The following is a 24,078-nucleotide window of genomic DNA, read 5'->3' on the forward strand; positions in this document are numbered from 1 at the left end:
TTATCTGCAGCTCCTTGACCTCACTGGAAGCAGAATCCATGTAGTGCTGAAGCTTTAAGAATTCCCACACATGAAGTGCGTTCACTCAGATAATGCAAAGGAAGGGTGTGCTCTGCCTTGGAAATTCCCCCCTGGAAAAGAAGGTAAAAGGTTCAATCACAAGGCAGTTAGCAGAGTGGTATTTTCCTCATGATCCTAAGCTGTAGAACTGTGCTTTTCTAGAGTTATACCCACTTACAATGCCAGCCTTTCAGAGGATTAGACTAGAAAGCAAAACTCAGGACTATGTCGTGAATGTGATATTAAAAAAGCAAATAGTTATTTAATGAAAACATACCCACTTGCTCTCCACCCTAAATTAGTTTGGGGTGTTGTAAAGAGAAGTAATTAAAACATTCAGCACTAGAATATACCTCAGAAAATTAGGTTGACTTTGGCCTTCATTAAGATACTCGTAGCCTTGAGTGGCTGCATCCTGGCCGTGTTTCACATGAGGTGAACCTTCTGTGTGCACAAAAGTTACGTTTCTGCAGTGAGCTGCCACGAAGCCTTCAGGTGTGAGCCGATGAGCTGACCCAGTGATGTCTTCAGGCACTGTGATTTGTGATTAAACTGTGAAATTAGCAATTTGCCTGGTTTTAAAAATGCAGGTGGTATTTTTCTGGTATCTAAGCCTGGGACTCCCACTTTGGAACATAAGGTATGGGCTTCCTTCTTTATCGCTTCCTAAAGGAGACTGGTAAATGCATGGCCAGCAGGTGCTGCAGTGTTTGCTTGTGCTGCCTGCTTCAAATGCTACCCAGCTTTGAGTTTTCCTTTCCATTCATATCTTGTATGCGCTTAAAGGCTTTTGCCCTGATTGCTAAAGCTCTTAAAAAGAAGTCTGAGTTAGTGTTTTAAGGGTCAATAACTGAAGAAGCACGTAAGGGTAACTTTTTATTTATGCAGAACCTGTATTTCGGCTTGCAGACCATGTGGGCATGGCCAGGGAGTGAGATTCAATGTACCCTTGCTCTTCTTGGAGACCTTGCATGGCTGGCCAGCAGATATTAAATTCAAATAGGGGATTTTCAGTGCCTGGGGGGGGCTTGTCCTGATTTGAAAAAGCGCTTGTGCCCTTTCTGGGCAAACCATGCTGTTTTGTCCCCTTCCTTGCAGCTAGGAGGAAACAGAAGAGATAGCCTTCCTCATGTGCCTTTTCCTCTGGGAATTCTGTAGGAGGACTGCAGTGAGTTTTCGTGTGATCGTGTCACATTAAAGGTGAGGAATGAAATATCTTTATTTCCCTTTCAAAGGCTTCTGAATTCTTCCAGTTCCCTTTGAAACCTTTACTATTGATCCCCATTCCTGTTCTCCATATCAGATGCAGCCACTTTCCTTGTGGAATTGGGAGAGCAGGGTGGAACTCCCCAGGCAGGTGAGCAGGGGCACAGGTCAGTCCTCTTGGCTTGCAACAAATCCAGAGCCGAGTTTCTGTGATAATAGAAAGCATTGCCTTTAGGCACTTGCCTACTATAAAAATATTTTTAAATGTATCTATCTTTGCAACTTACTGCAGTGGAAACAGCCTGCATATTTATGTATCATAATTTGCCATAGCTTTGCATTATCTTAACCACATAGGGAATTGGAAGTGAAGACAGCCTGGCATTTACATTTGATTTTGAAGGTGTGAACAATACCACATCATTCCTCGTTAATAAAGGTTGGCTATTAACTTGCCCAAAAGATACTTAGGGAAACCACACAATATTTATTGCAATTACTGTTTGCTGCCCACAGGCAACATCTTCACCTACAAATCGTGGTGTCGAAGCCCGGTAAGGCAGCCATTGCCTTTGTCCGTGTGGCCTTCCTGACACTTTCTGTTCTCATTGCAGAGTAACTCTGCTTGTCCGCTGATGAAATGCAGCTAAACAGCCAACAAACATGTGAGGACAGAGCTTGTTTTAGAGGTGTGGGGCCTTTTGACTTCTGGAATAAATAATGGGTTTGTATCACTGCGTAGGATGCTGCTGAAAACTGGGACAGTGTCAGCTCTTGACTAAACTTTGGACTCTCCAGCAGGAGAGGTCGATGCCTGGCAAGCGACCCACGTGGGTTCATGAGCGATGCCCAGGTGAACGCCTGGTCCCGTCTGGCTGCAGAAGCAGCCCCACTGAGCTGCATTTGTTTCCTGGGTGCTCGCCAGAGGCAGCCGGTGTTCATCCCTCCATCCTGTGCGCCAGAGCGCACGGGCACAGACCCGGACACAAGGGCAAGTGTGGATTTTTGTGCACTCCCCCCATGTCCCTCCTGTGGGACCAGCCGCGGGGGGCGGGCGGAGGCGGCTCAACCCCGCGGGGTCCGGCCGTCTTCGCAGGGACACGAGTTCGCGCCCGGGGAGCCGCCGCGGGGGTCGGGGCGCACCAGCCCCCGCGCTGGGAAATGGGTTTATTTCAGGTTTTCTTTCCGGAGCGGGGGGCGCCGCTCCGACCCTGCGGCCGGCTCCCCGCCACACGTGCACCGGGCGGGGGGACCCCCTCACCGAACCACCGAACGGGGCCGCGCTGGGCGCCGCGGGCCGCCAGGGGGCGCGAGGCGCGGCGGCCCCTCCCTCCGCCCGCCCGTCCCTCACGCCCAGAGGCGGGCGGCGCAGCCCCGGCGGCTCCGCTGCTGACCGGGCCGCCCCCTCAGCCTCCTCCCGGCACACGCGGTGAGGGCGGCCCGGCACGGACCCTGCGCGCCGAGGCAGCGCCGGACGGAGCCCCGCGGACGAGCCGTGCCCGGCGGTAAGTGGGAGCTGCTCCCCTCAGCCGGCGGCGTCCGAAGCCTCTGCGGGGCCGGGGGCTCCTCCGCTCGGTGGCGGCCTCCTCTCCTTGTTTCTCTCTCCGTCCGTCTCCCCCCCACCCCCGTGCCGGTTTCTGAGGTGTTTTGACCGTGTTCCCGCTCTGCCGGGGCGGTGAAGCCCAAAGCCACAGCGTCCTGGGGCAGCTCGGGCCGGTGTCAGCCCGGTGGCCGTGCTGCGGGTCTGTCAGCTGCTCGGGGGGTTTAGACTCGGTCATCCCGCTCACACAGCGTCTTTAATGGCGTTTCCGCCTCAGTGTGTGCCAGCTGTCCCGCAGCTGTCAGCCAGGGGAAGAGGGGCTCCCCGCATCATCTCGGTAGCAGCTGTCAGTTATCCCTGAGCAGGTCCCGCAGGGCTGGGGAATGCCACAGTTTCAGAAGTACGCTGTTTGGTGTTACAGACCAAAGCTGTCAGGGACAGTTGGTCCTGGGTTCACACCTCAGCTGATGTTGTTCAGCAAACGCTGTGCGACTTCATCGCGTTTATCACTAAGCTCCTTCCTGACTTTTCCCTCAAGGAGCTTCAGTTGGGATCTGGTAGGTTCCTCAACACCTGCATTTGTGGGCTGGGTGTCCCGAGCGATGCAGCACAGTGGGGGCCGGTTTGGCCAAGCCTGCTTCTTTTTCGAGGACAGTCAAGAACGAAGATGTGAATAAGAGCGTGCAAATGTGTGGCAATTGCTGCTGCCTTGGCTGCTCAGTCACCTGATGCAAAAAGACTAAAACTGGCATGCTCACCTGCCTGACGCTTGGGGAAAAACCTCAACTCTGCCCCTATCTAGAGGTGTCTGTTCTGAAACACTGGTAGGCTTCAGACTTTCCTCTGTCCTTATGTGCTTGTGCAAGAAATGTGGTTTGCTTGGGCTAGATCTCACTTGACTCTGGGGCAGCAATGTTTAATCCTCGAAGGCGCCACAGGGCCGGGCTGCGCGATGTCCTGCCAGCGCGGCTGGCACTGCGGGATCCCCTGCGCCCTGCCTGCCCGGGCGTTCGCACCCCGCTCACCGCTCCAGCACGCCAGGGCTCGGGGGTCAGTTACAGCGGCAGCCCTGGCAGTTGCCTGTGTGCTGGGGAGCTGGAATTAGCTGCAGAGCTAACGTGTTTGGTACGCGTGCTTCAAGTGCAGGCTTGGAATTGAAGCCTTAGGCTGTTCACCACACATGTATATCTTGCCGAGTAAGTGTGGGAGGTCAGAAAGGGGATCCCTTGGGAGTCAGTGGCAGGGACAGTGATTCTGTAATGGGACTGAAGTGCTCAGATGATGGGTGTGTTTTGTGTCATTTGTAATAGCTCCCTCAGATTTCTGACAAAAATGTTTAGGCTACTGTTTTTTTCTGACATAAAAATAAGGATATGCTGAAATTAATGTCTTGACTGTGCTTTGATTACATTTATTTGAAAGCAGAGGGTAAAAATTGTGTGTTTTGTTTTGTTTTTTTCTGTTGGAGTTGCTCAGTCTTTTCTAGTACAAAAAAAAAGAAGAGAAACAAAATTCAGTGGGAGTGAGAAGGATGAAAGAGGAAAACACTTTAATGCTTATGAAAACCTGCTTAGTTTTAGCATAAGGCACCAAAACGAAAAGACAATATCACTTGAATTTGTTTGGTGGGGTGGTGTAGTGTTTTGTTGTTGTTTTGTTTGTGCGGTGGTTTTGGTGTTTGTTTGGTTTTAATTACTGATTTAAACCAGTCCAGTTTTGATTCTAAATTGTTTTGGTCATTTTTCAGTATTTAAAAAACAGCTTATAAGGGAATTGTTACTTTGTTCTGTTCTAATGTGTGTTTTGGATTTTCCTTTAGCATAACTTGTTTTGTATTATCAAAACATGCCACAGGGGATGCTTCTGAGGTTGGTAAAGGATTTAGTGATTCAGCTCATGTCAGGTGTACTTGAGAAAGTAAGATTATTCAGCTGTTACCTCAGTCACTTGAAACTGGTTTCCTTAGGGTATAATTTACCCTAAGGAAAAAAATGCAAGGCTGGTGACAAGCCAAGTGATCTGACAGTTTTGTCCTCACCTCTATTTTCTATAATCCTGCTCTCGTTCAGCAGTGGGTGGACATTTATCAAGGATTTGACATGTGTAGACCAGTCATTGTTTATCAAATAATTTGGTGATGACAGGCTAATAACTTAGCAGTGCAGGGAAACCTTTCTTAGAAGAGCAAAATAGAACTTACTTTCTTCTGTTCCTCATGAGGTGAATTCTGTCACCCTCTTCGAAGAGTGGATTTCTTTAGATTAATTTTCTTTACACCCAGCACAAGCTGCACTAAAAAGACACTTCTGTACTGGAATAAGAATATCTACATCCTGGGTTTGCACTGATATAAAATATGTGTTTAAATTGATTCCATAGATCACAATGGGAAAGTATAATTTCTTAGGGTAAATAAGAGCCGATTTTATGGTACGACAGAATTTAGGAACATGAAGAGATTAGTGGCGACATATTTCTAAGTGCCTGAAACTGGAGTCTTGGAGGTCTGTATTTTATTTTCTGGTTTTGCTACAGCTTTGTTGCATGTCTGTCGGAAAATCATTTGCATAGGATTAATGTTACTTTGCCAACTTGTGATATATGGGATGTATAGAGGGGAGTTGGATACAGGAGTAAAAGGTGAAGCATCATATGCTTATACTGTAGATATATAGTGTGCAGTGTCATGAAAACATGTAAGTAATATGAATGCTGAGTAGAAGCTGCCCTTGTATTGAAATGCTCCCTGCTAGGAACCCTAGAGCAAAGGGATGGATACAGACAGTCGATGTATGACCATCTCTAATTCAGTCTACTTTCGCTGACCGGCATAAAGAAATCACCATCTGACTGGAGAAAAAAATTAAGGCACTCATTCCTCCTTTGATATATTAGTACTTGTGCTCTGTATTTGCAAACAGAGTCCAACAAAACCACTGTAATTTAAATCTTTGAATGTGAAGTCACCTCAGTTTCTTAAGATCAGTATATAACATCTGGGGAGGCTTATGTTTATGCTTGTGAATGTCATTTTTTATTTTGGATGAATTTTAAGTGCATGAAGGTTATCTTTTACTGTCTTATCCCCCTTATGCTGTATATTTGCTAATGACAATTGTCTTGCATCATCAAGCGTGTGATCTGTTTTGGGCTTCCATGGCTGCTGGGTGAAAGCCAGTGGGAGATCTCTGCAGAAGTAATGAGTGCAAGGGCTTACATGATAACGTGAAGTGATAGACATGGCAGACACCAGCACAGCAGAGGTACGACTGCAGGGTCTCAACACTTGGGAATAGTTTTGTGTTCAGTCTTCAAAAACAAGGCTCTAGGCTGACTTGGATGCTCCAGTGGTTCCTTGGTGTTGAGAGTAAACTTGCTGGTTTACCCTTGGCACAACAAGGGTAGAAGTTAAAGATCAGCAAAAGGGATGAGAATTTTCTGGTTATTTTTGAGATAATATTGCATGGATTCTATGCATCTGCAGAAGTAAGTGTGCTCTTTGGAGGATGCCAAAAATGAGTAAACTTGTCATTCTAACAAAGGGACTGTGTTCCCAGAGACATCTTGGGCGGGTTCCCCCTTCTCAAAGCAAGGTTTTCAACTTGCTCTTCTGAATGATGAACCCTCTCACTGTATGAGAACAATTGGTTTCCTTTAGGTGTGTTTGCGTTAATGTTCTTTATAGCCACGTACCTTGGATTCTGATGAAGGGAGGAGTCAGCTTGAGGGATTTACAGTCTTTGGGCAAGTCTCAGCAGTATCTCTTAATACATGGGCATTTTCCCATGTCTGACTTGTACACGCGATCAGTATTTCATCTTGCAATTCAGGATGAGCGAAAGGTTTGGGGTTTTCAGCAACGCTTGGCTTTGTCTTTTGCTTTTTCTGAAGTCTGTGAGTGTTGAAGTAGGTTTTGCACCAACACCTCAGAAAACCCTGCTCTGAACAATTGCAAGCAATATAAGCTTAGTATGCAGCCAGTAACCCAGATGTCCTCATTCTCCTAAGTGCTGTTAAGGCATTTATTGACTGTGATTTCAAGCTCTGAGCAATATTGGTCAATGAGCTTTCTCTGAGATTATGAAAGGTTGCTTGAGGAATGCAATAATTTGCTTACAAAGCAGAATTGGAGTTGTTTATTTTCATTGAGAGGAAAAAGAAACATGTTTTTTCCCAGGCATGAAAATGGCCTTGTGAAGGGAATTAATGAGCAAAGTAGCAGAACTGGTCACCTGGCTTCATCGTGAAAAACTCTGAAAATATAGGCAAAGTAAACATCAGCCAGAAAGCGTCTGAGAAAGTATAGGGATGGAAAGTGGAAGTGAAGGGGGAAAAAAAAGAACATAGAATAGTGCATGTACTCTGTACCTTCTCCTGCATCTTGGAAGACAGAGCACAGAGGAGAGCCGGCTGTAGGCAGGTTGTGGGCCATTAGAAGCTCCCCACCTAATGAGGATGTTTTGACAAGTTGTAGACTTTTCTCGTGTATTTGCTGTTTATGATATATACTTTTGTTAAAGAGAAATCTTTAAAAATACGTGAATTTCAACTTGGCTGGAACCCTGCAATTGCTCTTTGATACTTTGTCCTATTTTACAAGTCTGCTGATGTATCAAAATAGCTGGATCTTCTTGCAACATTGAGTAGAGCTTATTTCTAAAGGATCGAAACAGAGCTTTGTTTACTTGTCGAATGTGCTTTGCGCTGTGCCACAGTCAGATGCCAAAGACTACTATTTAAAAACAGGCAGGAACTGTATAGAAATATAGAACCTGGAAGTCCCCGGTGCCTGTGAAGCAAGCAACGTCTGGATTCACAGGGAAATATGCATTGCATTGAGATGTACAGATGTGCTGCTGAAGCCTAGAGGTGTGTGAGAATAACAGCATGGCTCAGTGCAGTTAGATTTTTATTGTGATGGTAGAGGCCTTACAGGTGCTTTCCATGTTCTGATCTAAATAGTGGATATTGTTTGGGCCGTGGGGATAATGTTAGTGTTTATCTACACAGGAAACACCAAACGTTGTAAACTGGTCAGCTAGTTATTGTGTTAAAATCCATTCTGTTAACATAGTGTATTTTGTTGTGTAGGAGCATCTTGAGGAATAATGTGATCTCTGATCTTCTCTTCCCAAAGCAGCACAGCATAATGCACTCTCAGATCCTCAAATGCTGCAGTGCGAGGCTTGTCTTCCCAGACCTCACAGAGCTTATCATCTTAGAGGGTTGTGTTCAGGAAACAAATTTCACAGTTACACAAAGTAATGCATGCAACAAATGCTGCTCATGTTTTTCTCGTTTGAAACAGCTAGTGTGTGATGAAAGATGTGCTGAAAGCCCTGCAGATGGATTCACAATGCCTTTTTGCAGCAGTGGGTCAGATTTCCATTTGCTGCCCTGCCTGTGTGCTTCAGAAACGCTGCCTGACATGAGGAGAAGGAAGCTCTGCCCTGTGGTCTCCTTGGTTTGTGGTCTGCCTGCTGGCACTTTAATGAAGAAGCCTGTAATGCCGATTCTCATGCTGGTTCTTTTTGGTGTAGTGTCGATGCTTTATTGCCCATAAGTTTGTCAAATTATTAATTAGTTGCTTTACTTCTATCACATTTATGTTTCAGGGTGTGTTCTGTGCTTCTGATTAAGTATGTGCTCAGGTGTGTCAGTGAGAGCCAAGAAACTTCTTTGATTGTAGGCACTCACCTCTTTCCAGATTTGGACACTCACCATTTGGCTGAGACTGCTAAATTAATTCTTTAGATTAATGGTAACTTTGGCATGAATGAGCTGCAATGGATCTAAAGTGGCTATACGAGAAATATGTTTTACTAATTCTTTGCCTGTTGGAAGATTGTAATGAATGTCATTCTTCTTTAATATTGCAGTTGCATCATCTTTGTGCATCAATGAGAAGTCCAAATATGGCTTTGTTCAAGCAACAGAAGGTGGAGGACGTGTATGAAATCGGGGAAGAGCTAGGAAGGTAAGTTTGTACTGATGACACCACTCTGTTCTAAAAGCTGACACAGGGGCTATTTCCTACATCTTAAAACAATGACTCTGCATGATAGCCTAAATCAATTGTAATATACAACAACAGAAACACATATCTTTACAAAAACTGCACTTTGGTTATTTTTTTAAAAGCGTGCTAACTATTTTTCCTATTTCTTATCTTGCAATCATGACAACGGAAGGTGTGTTTACATTGTCTTTTGTAGATAGGTGTCATCTGTGTCTGTGCTCTAGGTTGAGTTCTCCTGTCCGTTCTCTGACCCAGCTGGGAAATGGGAACCCATGGTGCTGTCGCCATAGACGCAGCACATTAATTTGGCTTGTTGTTTTGAACAGTGCTGACAGAACTGTTATTTTCAACTGGCTTGGAACACTGACAGATCACATTCATATCTGCTGGCAAAACACTATGTATGTATTCCTGAAAAGATTTACTGGGCAAAATTTCAGCTGGACCTGTTAATACCTATATATAGCTTTTAATTTATAAAGGTTTATCGGCAAGTATTAATTATAGGTGGAGTTAATGGGCTATTACCACACTTAATGATAAGCACCTGCTTAAACACTCTGCTGGGTTTGTGAGCTGTGTGACACAGGGCTCTCCCAATCACTTAGCAACACACAGTGCTCTGGGTGAGGATAGCTGGTTTCCATTCTGGGTCCAGCCCTCTCGTGATTTTCTTTTTAATATGCAAATATCTAAATTAGGGCTATACACATGTTGGCTTCTTTCCAAATATCTGGCAGTTGGTTTTGATAAATGATTCTGTATGTGCAATTACCCCCTTTTCAAGGGCCAGTCATTTAGTTACATTAAAACACTTCAGTTGAAGCTGTTTGCCTGACAAGTCTTATTTTTTACTCCCAGATATTTCATCTTTAGAGGTGTTGAGAAGATTTCTTTTAAGGGGAGATTCTCAGGGCAGGGCTGGATTTTTGGGGGTTTTTCATTTAGTTTTTTCTTCATGCCCTCCCCTCTCAGGAAGGCCTCAACTATTAAATTTTCTGCAACTGCTTAGGTTTGAGTACTGACTGGTCCTGAGAACATCAGCCTGAAAGTGACAATCTGATCACAGTGAGTACTAAAGCAGTTCAGTGTGTGTATGCAGGGTGTAAAAGGTTTGCTTCTTTTAACCTAGGAGGCCCTGGTATGTGCTGTAACAAACTGCTAAAATGAGAAACTGGAAACTGAGTAGCATATGGTTACTTTGGTTCGTGAATTAGATTTGGAAATCCAGTGTCTTTTGAGATGATGAACCTCAGTCTTCAAGCTGATAGTAACTAGACCTTTTGCATGGGGAAGTGTAGTTGAAACAGTGTGGTAAAGGCTGGCGCTTGCTGTTGGAATCTGCCTGAGAGGCCTCGGACTGGTAAAGGCTTGTGTGGTCCCAGGAGTTCTCCATCCGCTCCTGGCCACGTGTCGTCGAAATGTGGCTGGTCCCAGCGTTACGCTGTGGAGCTGGCACCTGCTACGTGTTGGGTGATGGGCTGGGTTTAGAGGAGACCACACTCAGATGTGGAATCTAAAATTGTGGCCTTTTATAATGGGTGTATTCTCTGCAAGAAAGACCTTCCCTAGATAAGGCTGGAGTAGATGCATACATGAGCAGGTGCCATCCTCTCGTGACAAAGGGGTATTAAACTCCACTACAGAACCATGTTCCAGTTCCCAGTGTTTTATGTGTAATACTTCTTCTAGATGAGAAATTCAGGTCTGAGATCTGGAGGCAAAAATGTTCCCTGAAAGATCTGAAGGAGGTAGGCAAATTGTTACCAAGCAAGCCTCTGCTGCTTGTTGGAATTTTTCAAGGAAAGCCCTGTAATTATAAATTGTGAGAAAGAGGGTAGCAAGCTTGGAATTAGCTCCCTTCCTCTGCATTCAAGCTGTATATTCTACACATATCCATATAATGTCACATTGTCTTTATCAGTGTATTTTCACTTTCAGATTTGGTGAGGAGCTCTGCAGACCTCTTGTTTCAACTGTGTGTGATACATGGAGTGTCACTGGGTTATCATGCCTCTATAATCTCTGAGCAGTAACTACTGAGTAGGGCTGGTGACAAATGATGTCTTTCTTTGTTAGAAGGCAAATAACACACTAGACAAGTTGTGGTGACTGAAACGCAAGAATCTTTTCCGATGCTGACTGATGCCCTTAGAACTTGTAGATGCCTTCTATTAGTTCAGTATGTTTGCAACAAGCTGTTAGTTGCTGAAAGGTACAGACAGGTAAAAGGATTAATTTGCTCTCATTCTGGTAGCAGAAGTCACTTACAAAACAAAGGTTTTGAAAAAGTAGTCTGTGAAGATTCTATCCTGTTCCTGTCTTCCTAACTGAGTTTGTGATTTCTTGAGGCTAAAAGTAATAATTGATAAAGGCCTAATGCTTGTTCTAGCTCACATTCAGTCAGAAGTTAAAATACAGGATCTTGCTGGAAGAGCCAGCACCTGTCTATCTGAAAGTCTTTGCACAGCACTTAGGAGAGGAGGCTCCTATTATATACTGCAAACACTCTTTCACAAGGCTTAGATACAGCTGGTCTGGGCATGGAATCAGACCCTTCCTGTTGCTGTGCAGCGTTGAAGGGAGCTGCAGCACAGGCTCTGCAGATCCAGCTGTATAGAACCCCACAAACACCACATCTGTAGACTCAACCAGATCATTCTCAGAATCACTGCTGAGCTAGAAGCAACTCAAAGGATGCTGGAAACACAGTTGTCTCCTGTGTCAAGGCAATGGGGTGAGAGGAGACTCTTTGCAGAAAGGGGGAGCAGGTTTTCCATAGCTACAGCTCTGCACTGTCACTAGCTGCCTAGCTTCAACTTCCCTCAGGCTTTCAGATGTTAATCTCAGGTTGACATTTCTGTTGCTCAGCTTCTCCAAAGGGTAAATGCAGGGAACAAAAAGTCAGGCATGTGCCATTAGGGATAAGAAATTGCCGACTTTCTAAGAAACCTAGTAAGAATTTTGCCTGTTTTGAGGAGGATCCTGATGTCAGCCATTTGCAGGAATGTTTGTAGCAGGCCACTCTAACATCACGCCAAAGCAATGGAAACGCTTCTTGAGAAATGTGAGGAAGCAAAGGCTAACTTGACTTGGGAATATGCAACAGGTCCAATAGCTGCTGATTCTTGTGGCAAGAGAGGTGGCAGCAAGTGACAACCAAGAATAGAAACTCCATCGAGGCCAAGGCAGGCCAGGAGAAGGAAGAACTGGCCAGCTGAGCTAGTGGTAGAGTTCCCAGGAAAGTGGCAGCAGTAAAGCTCCCTGGAGAGCCTTTCAGCAAAATGCTTCAGGGCTTGTGATCTGCATGGGTAGTTCTGGCTGACTGGACAAAAGGAGTTCCTGTACAAACCTGCAAGAGCCTTTTCCAGCTGTACTAGCAAACACTGGCAGTGGTGGTAGGTGCACACAGAGTGCTAGAATTTCGGAGATGTGCAGTGTCACTTACAAAAGGTTGTACCATGGAGTCATTAGTCTGTCACCTAAATGTGGTGCCAGCCAGGCTGTAGAGACCTGTTGACGTTTGTGCCTTCTGGCCAGTGTCACCGTTACATGTCAAGTCAGGGCTGAGGGAGGGAGGTGTCCCAGATCCTATCTGGATTTGTTTGTGACAGTGCTCATTGAGAAAGCGTGTCCCTGCTGAGTGCTGTGAGGATGGCCCTGCAGTCCTGAGACAGCGTCCTGCTCAGCACAGCTCAGCTCTCTGCAACATACAAGGACTTAGGTCAGACTTAAACGAGACAAACGTTACAGTGGTGTATCTGGGTAAGGGAGTCTTCCCCTTATGATTGTCCTTTCACACTGTCCTTCCTCCCCAACGTGTGCCAGCCTGACCGCCTCCCATTCCAGTCTCTTGCCCATCTCCGTAACTGGGAGCTATGCTCATTTCTAGATGAGTACTGAGATAACTGTTTTCAGTGGGATCCTATACCTAAAGAGTTCCTGGAAGCCAAAGTTAGTGCCTGGTTTATGCAAAAGGTGAGCTAAATATGAATGGATTTGGGTTACACCGTGGAAATTAATTTTACAGCAAGGCTGTGACATTTTTCTGCATGTTAGGATGGTTTGTGTTTCACTTTGTGGAATTTTCTGCTGTACGTGCTTAAATATCGCTACCTAGTTGTTTCCTCGTGATTCTTTTTTTTTAATAGTTTCACTGGGTTTATTACTTAATCTTCTGCATTTTGTTCTCTGCAGAAACAGCGAGAACTGAGTGTGCAGCTCCCCTATTGCTTTCTTATTTGGAGTCTAAACTCTCAGGGATATAAATTGTCTCTAAATATGTGTATTTTTAGCGTTGAGGTTGCTGAGTTAGTGAAATCAATATGTTACTGTAGGAAAAGTTATTCATAATATAGAAAAAAACCCTCCCGAGTTTCTGCGGCTGTTTCTTTTTCTACTGCTGCTTGAATTTACGAGTGTCCAGTGAACAGCAGGAGAAGAGGTGAAATTGTACTTTGTGTCACTGCTGTGCTGGATGAAAGGTCATTTTGGTGAGCAAGCAGAGTTATTCCTACTGCTGTCCCCTCCTTGCCCTGAACGATCTAGCTTGGTTTTAAAAGTTTTTATGATTTGTTGAGCTGCAAGTCTTCATTGTATTTGGTGTGGTGGATGCCTCCATTATTTCTCATGGTGGTAGCATTCTTTCAGGCTCCTTTTGAATGATTATATTTGTTTCCTGCCTTTACATGACAGTGTTTCATGTTCCGGTGGGATTTTAGAATACGTGGAGTTCTGATTCACTCTCTGGACTTCAAAGAGATTGCTGTATTTTTTCCTCTTTAGATAAGGTGCCTCATTTCTTTGTATAATTCAGCGAAATCACTGTACATACCAGTTCCACTGAAGACTGAAACAGGTGCACGCATTAGGTGTTTACTTTGGTTGAAGCTGTTTCTGTGTAACCGGGACAGGAAGCAATTCCACATGATTCAGTCAATGCCTTAATGCAAAAGTGATTTCTGTTGATTAGTTTGGGCATAATCCAGCCTCCAGTTTCTCAGCCCCTGCTGACCTGGGGTGCGGCTTTGTGATTAAAGCCAAGCTCGGTCTTTGGCTCCTCGTGTCATTCCCCTTCTCCAGGTACAGGTTCCTGCTCCCTTGGGCGGGGAGGATCAGCTCTGCGCACTGAGACGGGTGAAACCTTCTTCTGGGTGAAGCTTGAAAGAACAGCAAATGCAGCATTTTACCAGTGGTAAAGGGACCTTGGGACCTGGCACGTAACGGCTGTACTGATGGTGTAGCTAGTAAATATTTATTTACGTAATGAAAACAGGAGGAGAGATAACAGGTATTCTTTATAGGGCAGGAACTTGGAAGTCTATGATACAAAGTCATGTCACCCAGCCAGGTGGACTCTCCCCGGTAAACAGGGGGGGTGATTGCAGCTGGGAAATTTACCCTTGACACGCATTACACAGTATCTTCATACCAGGAATTCTTTTTCTATCTATACAAATTGTTGAAGATTGGGCTTTCTCAGACATGAGACTTAACTCTGTTCTTACATCAATTTTTACTTTGAATTAATTCTTTAAATTTGGAAGAATAACCTTGGATTATTTTTTCCTATAACACACACAAGCGACTCTTTGCTTTTGATGCAAAATGCAAGTTTAATTGTTGCGCGCTAACCAGCACCTCTATTAATACATCTTGTTACAAAAATCTCCTGTGTCATGTGTTTGATATGTTTTCTGTTGAAACAGTTTTGGCATCTGGTACTTGGTCACCATCACTGTGATTATAATTGGCTCTCTGATACAATCACTATTTTTGGATTTTTTTTAATTCCTTCTGGTAGAGTAAGTGACCTGAGCCTTTTCCTTTTTAAACAGATATCCCTGCTAGTTTTCAGTGTTCTTTCAGTTCTCTCCAAAATCTTTCATTCATTACAGAAAGTGCAGAGAACAGAGTGGGAGTTTTTGTTGTGTGTTTTGTTTGTACTAATAACAAAGCTGCTCTGCCTACAGTAACTGAGAAAAACTGGCCTTGGTTATTTAGAACTGGCCTTGACCTTAGAAACAAATAGATTATTTTCAAGTGAATTCCTTATTGCCAGCATCCATCTTGGTGATAGAAGTAATCTCAGTGTATCTCCTTGGTCTATATCTGGCTTTGAAAGTATAACTAGAGCTGAGTGACCCCAGTGGATGTGCTCAGAAAGCTCAAATTCAGTAATATCTTTAACTATTGAATATTAAGCGTAATTGCAGTCCTTGCTTTGCTGTTTCTGTAAAACCAAAACTATTTTTTCTGCTTTGCATTGCAGTGGAAAGCAGATGGAAGTTTGAACAGCTGAGAAAATACTATCTGCATGGTATTCATTCCATGCTCTTGAAATGAAAAATGTTATCTATGAGTAAAAATACACATAAAATAAACATAGTGCAGCTCACTATAGACTGACAGTGATAAAACATTGGACAAGTTATTAGCATCTTATGCAGAACAGGGTTTGCAGATACTTGTCCGATGTCAGGCTTCGTTTAGCTCAGGTGACATCTATTAATCATTTTGAAAACTCAACATCAGCAGTTTTGAGCTGGAGTCAAAACCTGTTGTAATAGCTGAGCGTGGCACCCAGTGATGCTTTGGTGAGATGTAAAATCACTCCAGTAGCTCCCCTCGTTCTCTCTGGTGCCAGCACGTTTGGGTGGGAGTCACAGTTTTTGGGCAGCCCGTAGTGCACATTTAGTTACCCTGTAAGTGGGTGGCTCTGTACCCCAAAGCCAGGACTTGGAATCTTTACTTACTACACAATCTACAACTTTTGTGAGAGAGTAGTTACCATCAATATCCTAGATTTGTGGGTGTTTAATCCTCACAAAGGGAGAATTTCCACTGATCTCTCTGTTTCTTATGTAGGAAGAGTGGAGAGAATTAATGTAGCTTCTGTGCTGTCCTGCTGCTGGACTAGATTGTTTGCTTCAATGTAGTAAAGATTAAATAAGATGAGGAGATAACTTCCACCTCTTTATTTTAGTGGAGCAGAAGAATCCACAAAGAAGAGTGAAGTGGGAATTTCAGTGACCGTTTGTGGTTTGGCCTTATAGATAATTTCCTAAAATATCGATTAAAATGCCAGTGTGATTTCTATCTGTTTTATACATGAGGAAGGAGAAAAATTGGTTAACGGTAATACTACTACCCTTGTACGATGTATCTGCTCCCAGGTATGTTACATTCAGTCCACATCTAGCTGGATTTGGACCTTTAAGCGCAAAGGCGCAGTGTTCGAACCTCCCGTGTGCGTGTTAGTCTGCACTGGTGTTGCTCCACATAGCAGAAGGGACAGCTTATCACACCAGCTATTCCTGCTGAGCATGAGTCAGCTTTGACCTTCCCCAGGTCTCTGGACTCTGTTCACTACCACTCAGGGAGCTGATATTCAACCTAAGTGTGATAAGTGAGGACAAAAATGTATTGTGTGCATTTTATTCTTGAGCGTCAGGTTCCACAAAACGCTTGCCAGGCCCTCAGGAACTCACCAGAATTGCCGAGCTCGTGCTGTATCGCTGCAGACTCTGCTCCTCCAACCTCAGGAGCTGATAAGGGCCACGTTGCTTGTCGCTGCATGGTTGGGAAATTTCCAAAACCATTCAACAGCTTCAGGACACGCTGGCAATGATTCAGTAAATGACATGGTTTCTTGTGACTCAGGGCTAATGACCCAAAATGGTGTTAAAGGCATTAATTGGCTGTAGTGCAGATAACATACCTGATTGATAGTTGGTAATAATTCATAGCATTGCTTAGAGACATTAGATTTATTGAATCTTGCTTTGGATTTCAAATGATTTATTTGCTCTCTACTTATTCCAGTAAACCAGAACCTTCGTGTTTAAGTCCATATTCCTCTGCTGTTCTGACTATCCTCTGGCAGTGGACACAGGGGTCATTTTTGGGCTGGGATACGTTGGTCACCTTTGCACGAGCTGTAAAAGGTGTGCGTGAAAGATGCCAGACAGTGACCTGGTCAGACACAGCCTATGTCCAACGGTGCTCAGCACTTCCCTGTCCTGAATAGTGAAACTTACCCTGGAAACTCACTGTATTCCAGAGTACTGCACAATCAAATACTGAAAATGCCAGTGTGTTTAAAAGTGGCCACTGATTTTTTTTTTCCTTTTTCTGTGTAAAATAGTGCATCTCGTTAGGTTTCAAATGTAGCTTATTGTTAGAGTAGTGGTATTGTGGTACTTCTGTCTATAACATCAGCTGGTTTGGTTAGAAGTCACCCTGATACTTCCCAGGCACTTACTGAGCCTGAAATAAAGTCATCTTAGTGGCTACTTGTATAATAATATTTTTCTTCCAGTCTGCATCACAGGGCTGTGGTCAGTGACATTTCCATGATAATCTTGCATGGAAGGTTCAAAAGAGAGCCATAATATATGGTGAGTTGGATTTACTTCTGTATCTTTCACACACATTAAGAGCTTATCTACTTTTTGGTAGCCAAGCAATATTCCTGTTAAATGCTCTGTTAGGCAAGTTTTAGATCATTCTGTCATAATCTGCCATAGTTTAGGTTCTGCGTGGTTGCTTTAAGGAAGGTGGCCACTTTGTTTGAAAACTGGGTTGTAGGAGAAATTACCAGCAGATTGCTGTCCTCTCTGCTGGGAAGAGCATCCGGAGCAATGACAGCCAGCAGGAGTCAGCTCTGGAGTGTAAGGAAAGAGGGAGGAGAGTATTTAGCTTGATAAAATTACATGCAGTAGAGCAATTGCTCTAATCGTTTAAATTTGAGAGGAAAACAGCTTTTTCAGGCTTGATGTTTTTTTAAGAAAGGCATTCAGCAAGGATTCTCAAGGGCTTTGTTTTGGAAGTTAACAAAATGCAGCCATGAAAGGATAAAATTATTAATGTAGGTTTTCCAAGCAAAGGAAATTGGAGTGAAAAAGATAGAAAAGTAATAAGATGCAGACTTTTGAAGCTCGAGATCGCCAGTTAAAAGCAATCTGAATTTAATAGCATCAAAAAGGCATGATGAACAAAACTATTGACATAAACCCAGTTGTTATAACTGAGAATCAATTACCCTTTTTTGCTGGAACTCAATAAACCCGCCTCTTGAATTTAGAGAAGTCCTGCATTCAGGTTAGCTACACATGATTATTTGTGATTGTGTACACATGAGATTTAATGTACACATCATGAATTAATAATATATTGTTAATGTTTTTACTTGCCTCTAAATGTAGATTTTACAAAATCAAAGCAGAGGATGCTGTAAGGTCATTCACTGGACAGAGGACTGTGATGCTAACAGAAGGTGAAGCTGGCTTGACCAATGACATAGACTGAAGTAAGGGATTGCTGTCAGTAAACATAAATAAAATTGTTTTGAGGGTTAAACATATCCTAATGACTCAGAGCTCAGAGAGTACATGACACTGGATAGGGTGTCACTTTTTTTTTCTTGCTGTCAAGGAACCAAACAATTTATCATCCAATTAGAGAAAGAGAGTCAACGACTGGCCAACTTTTTGAAGTCTAGTAAACCTAAAATTAGATCTCTAAGCTGTGTTTTGGCTTCCTAAGCACAGGCAACCACATATCATTTGTCTTTGTTTGGGTCAGGGTTTGTAATAGCAAATAAACCCTTTTAGCCATGTGTTCTCATGACTGAATGTCTTTTACGTGAAGAAAAAAGACTAATATGAAACCTTTGTTTTTATTCAAACCGTCAACACCTTCTTATATTGCGAAAGCTTCGTTTTCCTGTAGCTTCTTCGTATAGCAGGCTGTTGGTTTTTTCATGCTTTGTCTATGTTGTTGTGTGCCACATGTCGCTTTTAGAGCATGTTTTGGCTAGTGGGGAAGGATGCTGTGGGACTGAAACATTTACCCTGCTCTTCTGTAGAAAATCATCTGACATCAGAATGGTGTTTGCAATTGGATGTAAACACAAGTCAGAACCATCTAGTTCTGTGTGTTTCTGCCTTCCTCGGGATGTGGCAAAGAAGCAATTTAAACAGGATCACTCAATAATGTGGAAGTTCTCCAGTGTGTCTTTTACCTTCCCAGTGCCTAGTGTAATTCTGAATTGCAACCAAGCTTGAGTTTTGTTGTCTTCCTACTTTGTATGGCTTTAAGACCTTGGTGTGAGAAGTTTTCTTCAAGGCCATTACAGCGTCCGGAATGCAATGATACTGTTAAAACCAGCTGGCTGACATACCAACCATAGTTTCTTTAACTCTGCTTCAATTTCTAAGTGCATATTTGAGCAAGACCAACAACAAAACATATGAGGGAGAAGGAGGTCAGGGAGCATGGAAGGTCATCTCCACTTCCCTTAAAAGCATTTGCTTGTGTCCACGCCAGTTGAATGTACTTTTCTGTCTGGTGCAGCAGTACCAAATGTGTTGATGTCAGTATTACCATGTTCATACTGCTGTAGCTTGGTGTGCGTTAGATCGCTACTTTCTGTTCTTCTCAAATGAAAAGAGCAAACCTTCACTTTTTTTGGAATTTTTGCCTCCCTACACCTGCTGTAGGTCAAAACCAATGTCAAAAAAAAAGAACAATAGATATTTATGGTACCATTCAAGCAAAAAATCTGTGTGGAAAAAGTATTGCGGTGATTTGTACTGTGCAATAGGCCATGAGTGTTCCCTTCCCGCAGCCTGGCCGTGCGCTGCTGGGATTGCTGAGCTCAGCAGCTTCTCATTGCGAGCTCCAGGAAACACCTCCCAAACTGCAAACAAAAGGGGTCCCAACTAAATGCTCAGCCCCGCAACTGACTTTGCAGGTGCTCCATGACAAGAAGGGTTAAAATATCTTGTATTTGCGGTAGTCTGCATGTGCATCTAGGCAGTGAAAAGACTGGTTGAGGTGCTGTTAGGTTTTGCTTCAGTTTCCCTTCTGGTCATGTATTCTTGTACAGGAACACCTAGTGAATAAAAATATGAATTATTATAGTTGCAATTCTAGTGGTGTCTAGAGGCATGAAATTAATTTGTAGGTCTAGTTGCGTGCTTACCCCTTATAATTTTATTTCATTTTTCCAGTAGCATTACCTGCATTTTACAGACTTTACTAATCAAGTACAGAAAGACTAAGGTGCTATTTTCCATCAAGTGTGTAGGAACCTAATTACATTGAAGCTGTTGAGGTTGCTGCCTTGGAGATCAGTTCCAAAGGAAATTGTCTTGGCTCATCTGGGCCTCTTTACCAGCAGAATGCCAGAGCACTGTCCTGTGCCGGGTTCACTTACTTTTCAAAGAACTCCTTGAAAACATATTCTAGTGTGAAGTGTACCTGTCGACACATTCTAACATATCATCTATGGGAATTTCAAGTTGTAACAACTACCAAAAATAATAAATCTTCTCTTTTAAAATTCTTTAGTGAATTAAGATGAATATGGACAGGACATAAAGAAACAGACGGAACGTGCTTGGGAAAGAAATGGTTTGCTCTTCTCAAATGGCAGAATCAGGTTCCTGACTTCGCCCCGCTCTGGCCTTGGAGAGCCCGGCTGGAGTCAGGTAACCTGGACTGGCAGCTTAGTATTTTGTTTACATATTTTCAGCATTACATGACAGCAACTCAGCGATGTGGTGTTTCTGGCATATCAGAGGAAGGTTTGTATAAAGCCGTACCTATAACCTATACGAAGAGTTGCTTTATTGTAATGCTCCGTAGCAGTACCACTGTTCCGCGTTGGGGCATTCAGAACTGGCAGGCTGCACTTCTGTCATTCTCTCCATTGAAAATCTGCCCCAAGGCATTACCCTCCAGAACCACTATTAAAAGTAAACGTTGAAAAAAGAGCAAGAAGTTATTCTGGATTGTCCGGTTTATCTCTTTCCTACACGCTTTCCACATCCTCTCCTGAACTGCGCAACAATTAAGCTGAAGTCGTGCTCCTCTAAAGCATGCTTCTGGAAATAGACTCCAGCACCACCCAGGAATGTTGTCTCTGTGTTCTTGTTCAGTGACAGATCTCCTAGATAACAGTAGTAATGCAAATAATAAGTTGTCTTCATTGCTAGGATAAATTTCCTTATTAATGATGGACAGATTTGATGTTGTACCCAATTAGATTATAAGTGACAGGTTGCAGCTGCTGTTGTTTATACTCTTGAGCTGTTGCCACAGTTGAGGATGGCCCATGTTGAACCAGTGACAAGGCTGCTGTACAGCTGGCCAAAATACAGGGTGTTTCAAAAAGATGGACGTCATGTCAAAGCAGTAGTGGTTTCAAATTGGATCCGTCTTTTTGAAACATTCTGTATTTCTGGAAGGGAACAGACTGTTTTTTTAAATTAAAGATAAATTGGGAAGTGTCAGCCTCTGCGCTCATCTTGTGTGCATTGTAAATGATGCTGTTGATGATCCAAGTCATCTTCATTTCAGTGATATACTAAACCCCATGAATTTTGGTGAAGTCATTTGGCTGAAATGTGCACATCTGAGCTATGAAATTTAGTTTCAAGTCTGAGATCAGCCGCGGACTCCCCATGTGTAATGAAGTAAATGGCTCAGTTTCTCAGTGCTGTTATTCAGGTGTCAGAGAGACATAGTGTTGTTGTAGGTTTTTTGGGTGTGTGGGGTTTTTTTTGTTGTTTTTGGTTTTTTTTGTGTGTATTTTTTTTTTTCCCTAGCCTAGATTGAATGTTTTGGGAAACTGATGTTTGCTGAATGCAAATGCATTAGGCGGGGCAGAAATGGTGTTGTCTTGGTCCCTGACTTGACAAGCTTTATAGTTAAGAAGAAATCCGAAGTGTGTCTGACTGTTTGTAAAATACCAGTGAGACATCCTTGGTTGTTTGTTTTTTTCTTTCTCCATAGCTGTATGGGTCTCCACGGGACCTATGACAGCAGCCTTTAAGGTAGTCAGAAAATACTTTGACATTACTCTGTGATGCTGTAATGCAGACCCTGGAATGGGCAAAGCAAAGGTGCTCTGCAGTGAGCAGGGAAATGGGTAAGTGGGCTCTGGGCAGTGCTGTGGGTAACTGCATTAAATGTGCTAGGATAAGTAATTGTGCAGTTGTGTTTTTCCCTGTGGCATGCAACCTCCTCTCAGTCACGAGCTGTCTCAGTAGGGACTGCCTGCAGAAGTCTGTTTTTAAAGGATAAAAGAAACGCCATAAAGATGGGGACAGGAGCAGGTAAAGTGCGTGTTCGTGGATACACATGGAGGGGGGAAATAGATTACAAGGGAGTGGATATTGTAATGAACAATTGTCCTGGAACCTGAAGTATATAAAAGGACAAGACAGGAATTCCTATGCTGTGTCGCAGTATCACTGGGCTTTTTAAAAGCAAAAGTGACTGTGTTCATTCCCATCATCAGCACTCATAAAATATTTTCTCCCTGAACTTTGCTGGCAGAATTGATGTCCCTAGAGAGGATTCGAGGGAGCAAACACAGCAACATTAGTACCATGCCTCTTTAGAAAGTCTGGACCAAGCACGATGTGTTTCTTGTGAAAAATGAAGAAAAAAAATCAAACAGAAACATGAAACGCACATGGTTTTATACAGGCAGCTCTCAGCACTACAGAACAAACTCTTTTAGCAGGATATTTAAGGCAAGTCTGGGGATTTTGTAGCAGGAATTTCATTCTCTCGAGTCCTCTAGGGCTTGCTCATAATGATAAAATCAAGGAGGCAGAAATATGAACGAGTTAATGGATTTGACAAACAGCTCCAGTCTCAATTCCATTTCTGGTTGATTATTCCTAAAGGGATAAGTACATTTGTCCCATCGTTCCTGCCTCTCTCCTGAGAAGTGTTTAGGGATACACACGAAAATGGAAACCAAAAAGGAATATTTGAGGCTGTCTGGCCTTGTTTGAACCCTCTGAAATGAGAGGCTGCCTCTGCCATGGAGTGTTAGCTTTTAAGCACCAAGTGACAGCCTTAATTTTTCATTTTTCTGCCTTTGTAGGCTTAAGACAGACTCCAACCAGACATCTGTGTTAATGAAGCACTAAGCACATTATATAATTATAAGGTTCTGAATATAATTGCAGTGTATGCTGCATAATTTACGTTCCAACTGTTCTTGCATCTCTCCTTCACCAAGCCAGTGAAGGATATAATAATATTGAAAACAATAACAGCTCAGTGCTTCTCCAGTGTAGTCATGGGGGATTGCACTTACTGAGTTTGTTGTGATTTGTATAAAGAAATCCTGGCTGATAAAATCGCAGTAGCTAAAGGTTGAGGTTATCTGTAAGATGAGTCTTTTCCTTGCAAGTCTGGATGTACTGCCCTGAGTAAGGAAATGTCTGATACTGAGTGTGTGTTCTGGGACTGGAAAGCCGCCAGTTCTTGCAGAGTGAGCTGTCAGACAGACAGTGCGTTGTGGCAGGAGGGGACCGGGCTGCTCTTGGGGGTAAAAAGGAGCTCACTGTCTTGTGTTGTCTGTTTGTAAAGTGGTTGGACATCAGCAGAGACTCTTCAATTTGAGGAGACAAGGCTCGATAAGGTGTTATTTTTTGGTGGCGGGATCTTGCAGACCCGTGAGGCTTTACACATGCCAGGCAAGGGTCGCTATTCGTGCTGTTCTCAGACGTTTCTCCTGTGGCTTCCTGGCCATACAGCTTACTAGAACTTTACCATTTATTTCTGCTCCATGGTGGAAATGTGATGAAATATTTTTGATTTTTTTTTTCAGAAGTATGGTTCTGTCAAATATTCATTGATAAAACCCGAGCCTTTTCTGACTAAGGAATGCTTGGTAGGATATAGGGTTCACATGTGGTACTTAGTTTTCATGTTTTTCCTTCCAATTATTATGAGAAGGGTGAAGCATGGGTTTGAGCTGGTGCTTCTTGCCTCCAAATCCCTGAGATGATACAGGTATTGCTTCCCCCTGCCACCATTCTGATAGCAAGTTGCCAAAACAAAATGCAGCTTTCATGAAACAATAGTTTTAGCCAAAATGTGTTTAACTATAATCCTATTCTGTCTTTACAGCTTGCTAGTTTTTCATCTCACTATTACCACAAGGTGCACTGTACACTTAAATAAAGCGAACTGAAGCTCATGACCATATTCTATAGGCTCAGTTCTCCAGCTGTCTGGTGCACATCCCCACCATGGTCCTGTTTGTAATAGGATATACGTGGCCTGTTCGCAAGGCAGATTCTGTGTCTTTTCCTTTTCTTTCCCTCTGCCAAAAGGAAGTTTGATAAATCCCTCCTGTAATCCAGTAGTGGGAAAATAAATAGCAAGCAGTAACCCTCAGCTTAGAGCTTCTGGCAGAAGAGGTTTAGGGCGGTAATAAAGT

At 43.4% G+C, this 24,078-nt stretch overlaps 2 protein-coding genes across 2 annotated transcripts in view; both read left to right on the plus strand.

Moving 5' to 3' along the window:
- Window positions 1-8,717, plus strand: part of TBC1D2B (TBC1 domain family member 2B) — a gene marked incomplete at its 5' end in the record, with an annotated part of 38,665 nt that extends 29,948 nt beyond the window's left edge. The window contains one exon of the mRNA XM_080350858.1: window positions 8,686-8,717. The remainder of the gene's footprint in view (window positions 1-8,685) is intronic.
- Window positions 1-24,078, plus strand: part of DAPK2 (death associated protein kinase 2) — a gene marked incomplete at its 3' end in the record, with an annotated part of 47,082 nt that overhangs the window by 4,352 nt on the left and 18,652 nt on the right. The window contains exon 2 of the mRNA XM_080350860.1: window positions 8,686-8,783. Coding sequence (XP_080206986.1) covers window positions 8,707-8,783 — 77 coding nt within the window. The 5' untranslated portion in view covers window positions 8,686-8,706. The remainder of the gene's footprint in view (window positions 1-8,685; window positions 8,784-24,078) is intronic.

The sequence above is a fragment of the Nesoenas mayeri genome (genome assembly GCF_963082525.1).
Source record: "Nesoenas mayeri genome assembly, chromosome: 11".
NCBI lineage: Eukaryota > Metazoa > Chordata > Aves > Columbiformes > Columbidae > Nesoenas > Nesoenas mayeri.